At 57.6% G+C, this 3,432-nt stretch overlaps 1 protein-coding gene across 1 annotated transcript in view; it reads right to left on the bottom strand.

The window, feature by feature from the left end:
* Positions 1–2,273, bottom strand: part of LOC103257827 (solute carrier organic anion transporter family member 5A1-like) — a gene marked incomplete at both ends in the record, with an annotated part of 3,584 nt that extends 1,311 nt beyond the window's left edge. Inside the window, 4 exons of the mRNA XM_021711104.1 lie at positions 654–821; positions 928–992; positions 1,582–1,762; positions 2,196–2,273. Coding sequence (XP_021566779.1) covers positions 654–821; positions 928–992; positions 1,582–1,762; positions 2,196–2,273 — 492 coding nt within the window. The remainder of the gene's footprint in view (positions 1–653; positions 822–927; positions 993–1,581; positions 1,763–2,195) is intronic.
* Positions 2,274–3,432: the final 1,159 nt, after the last annotated feature.

Raw genomic sequence — 3,432 nt, forward strand, 5'->3', positions numbered from 1 at the left:
CGCAGGCGGGCGGCGGAGACGCGGACCTGGCCCGCCCCGCCCCTTCTGCCTTAAACCGTGCCTTTGCTCGCGTGTGCTAATGATGATCCCCCTGGCCGCTCTGATCCAGAGGCGGCGTCTTTTATCCGCGCGAACTGACTGCAACCGTTTGGTACTCCCACTCCACGACTCAAAATGGAAAATGCCCAAAAGAACAAAGCAAAGTTTTTTGGGTTTTTTTGTTTGTGTGTGTGTGTGTGTGTGTGATACAGACACACAATATATTGTCTCAATGTAAGGGGGAAAAAAAAAAAGGAAAGGGGCTAGGAGGGGGACCTAGAGTGTAGAAATGTGTGTGCACACTGGTGCCCTGGCACGTGTGCGCGACTAGATGCGAATCTGTCCGCTCCATCGGAGACGCGCATTCAAAGCCAAAGGCAGCAGCAAAAAGGTCAACGTGCTCGCCTCTTTATTCCCAACACTAAAAATAACTCCCTGCCCGGAAGAACTATTCAATTACAAATACCAGGGGCATTCGAGGCTGTGGCCCACACTAAGTCGCGGCGCGCGGTATCAAGGGAAAGCGAAAATCAGTTTGATTGCGGAGGGCGAGGGAAGCCGCCACCAGACAAAGAGACACGGGCACGCTGTCCCCGAGAGCGCGGGGAGTCCACGGAGCCCGCTGGGCACTCGCGGGCGGGCGAACGCGCGGGGAAGCGTGCTGTTTGCTGAGCGCACGCGGCGAGCGTGGGCCCGGGGTGCGGGCGCGGCCACACACACGCGTGCGCGCGCGCGCATCCGGTGTGCACGCGTTGGGGCCGCTCTCGCCATCCCACACCCGGCTTGGATTCGGGGGGGGGTCGAAAACAGGTGTGCCCCGGGGTGAGTCCCCGCCCCTAATCTTGGGGACCCCCCAACTCCACTTCTCCGGCCGGGAGGGTTATGCACCAGGTGAGAAAGAGCCGGACTCCGCTGCACGGGGTTGCATCCTGCGGCGCGCCTTTGTGATGCTGCTGAGAAGAGAAAGGAGGAAGGGGTAAGGCCGAAAGGGCCAGCCGGGTTCCCAGATTCCCGGCCTGCCAGCCGCTCACAAGCCTGGGCTTCCCCGCCGCCGGCTCGCCCGGGCGCCTTCCCGGGGAAGCCCAGCAGCCGCTGCGTCGCGGAGCCGGGGAATCCCGGCAGAATCCCTCCCCGCGCGGGGGTCGTCCGAGCCCCCGCCTGGGCGAGCACCCTCACCGCGGCGCAGACTCCGATGGACACACGGATCCCGGCAGGGAGCTCTCGGAGCAGGCGTGGAATCCCAGGGACATCCCCTGCGCGCGCGCACGCGCACACACACACACACACACACACACACACACACACAGCCCTTGGGAGGACAGGACCGCCGGCGACAGCTCGGCGCACAGCCGCCGCTACTCACTAGCGAGTGTGTCCGTCGGTCCGCGTGGCTGAGTGGCGCGGCGGGAGGTGGGAACTGTTAGGGACGGGGATAGTTGGGAGCCTCTTGGGGAGGCGACCTCTGCCCGGCCGCCGAGAAATCGATCAGTGAATGAGACTGTGACTCGGGCTGAACTCTTCCCCCCACCCCTCGCCTCTCACCCGAGCCTCTCCTCCTCTCCAAACAGACACACGCGCGCAGAGACGCGCCCGAGAGGAGCGGCCGAGGGCGCAGGCGCGCAGGCAGCCACCCAGGCCGGCCCGCCGGCCCCCACCCACCCGCCGCCCTTCACCTGCGCTGCTGGGGAACAGAGTCGCGCCAAAGCCCGGAGGAAGCCGGTCCCTAAAATACCAGTCAAGTCAGAGGCGGAGGCAGAGGGCCCCCTCTGAATAAAGAAATTGTTTCTGATCGTATATCCCGTGCCTTGGGCACCCACCGTGTCTCCCCCACCGTGGTGGGTTCTGGGACCAAAGATCAACAAGACAAGATTCCTGGTCTGAGGAAATCTCCGTCTTGCGGGGAAAATACTCATGTAAGGCTTGAAACAACGCCATACATTCTACACAGTGTGCTACTGAAAGATTTGATATCCATTATCCTTCATTTTCAGGCAGCAGGAAAAGCATATGCAAAGTGGAAAGCAGGTGTGCCCCCGGGTGAGCCCGGTCACGGTGCTGTGAGTCAATGGGCAGATGAGTTGGCAGAGGACTAGACTGCAAGAGTGGCCTGGTGGGAAAGGATACCAAGGGTTTCCTAAGTTGAGACCTGTCCGTACTGAGGGGTCAGTGACATTCTGATTTCCTCATCAGAAAGCTGGCTTTGGCAGCGAAGGTTGGACTGACACCAGGTCACACTGTGGACACAGAGGCAAGTTAGGAGGCAGCCTCAAAGCACAATGTGATGAGGCAATGACAGGGGGGATGGAGAGGAGGAGACGCCGCTGATGCAATCTGCAGGAGGAGAAAAGCGGCCAATGTAAGATGATTCCCAAGTTTCACACTTGGGTGACTAAGTGCATGGTAGCCAATAAAAACCCAGGGATAGGCCGGGCATGGTGGTTTACACAGGCAATCCCAGCACTTTGAAAGACCAAGTTGTGAGGAAATCTAGACTAAAGATGGGTCCTGAGAACACCAAGATCTAGGAGGAGAGGGGAAAAGTTAAAGAAGAGGTCTAGAAGCAATGGGCAGAGAAACACAGGACGAGTCAGAAAAGATAAAAGAGCAGACGACTTCAAGAAGGAAGGGGCCAGATGCATACAGGCTGCAGAGAAGTCAAACAGGATGAAAAACAAGGTACCTGAGGACACTTGTGACCTTTGACCCTGCAGGATAGTGGCCTCACTGAGGAAAGAGAGTTGCTCACAAGTAAGTGCCAGTGACTGTGCTGGCCATTGCTACCAGGCTCGGGCCACTCCTTTGGCCCAGGCCTTATCCAATGAGAACATTGTCTCTATTTTACGGACATTTCGAGTGAAGAGAAATAAAGTAACTTCGTAAAGACATGCAGCTAATCTGTGTGATGATATGAACTCGTGTGTCCCAAAAATGTATGCTTTAAACCTGTTTTTGTTTTGTTTTGTTTTTTGAGTTGGAGTCTCACTCTGTGGCCCGACTGGAGTGCAGTGGCCACTCCCTGCCACCACAGTCTCGACCCGCTGGGCTCCGGCGATCCTTCCGCCTCCTTCCAAGTAGCTGGAACTACAGGCGCGCTCTACCATGCCCAGCTAATTTTTTATTTATTGTAGAGGTGAGGTCTCGCCAAGTTGCCCAGGTGGGTCTCGAACCCGCAGGCTAAGGCAATCCACTCACCTCAGCCTCCCAAAGCGCGGGATTACAGGCTGAGCCACCGAGCCCGGCTGCTCTTAACCTCTTAACACTAACTCTTTATCCCCCAACTCCCGTCAATGGGTAGCATCTTGACTCAGTGTACCTGGCATCTGTATGTGGAGGCTAAAGCAACTTCATCTTGGATGCCCATCTGCCACATTGACTTCTGATTAACCACGGTTC

The sequence above is a fragment of the Carlito syrichta genome, unplaced genomic scaffold (assembly GCF_000164805.1).
Source record: "Carlito syrichta isolate Samal-C Ts95f unplaced genomic scaffold, Tarsius_syrichta-2.0.1 Scaffold82119, whole genome shotgun sequence".
Taxonomy (NCBI): Eukaryota; Metazoa; Chordata; class Mammalia; order Primates; family Tarsiidae; genus Carlito; species Carlito syrichta.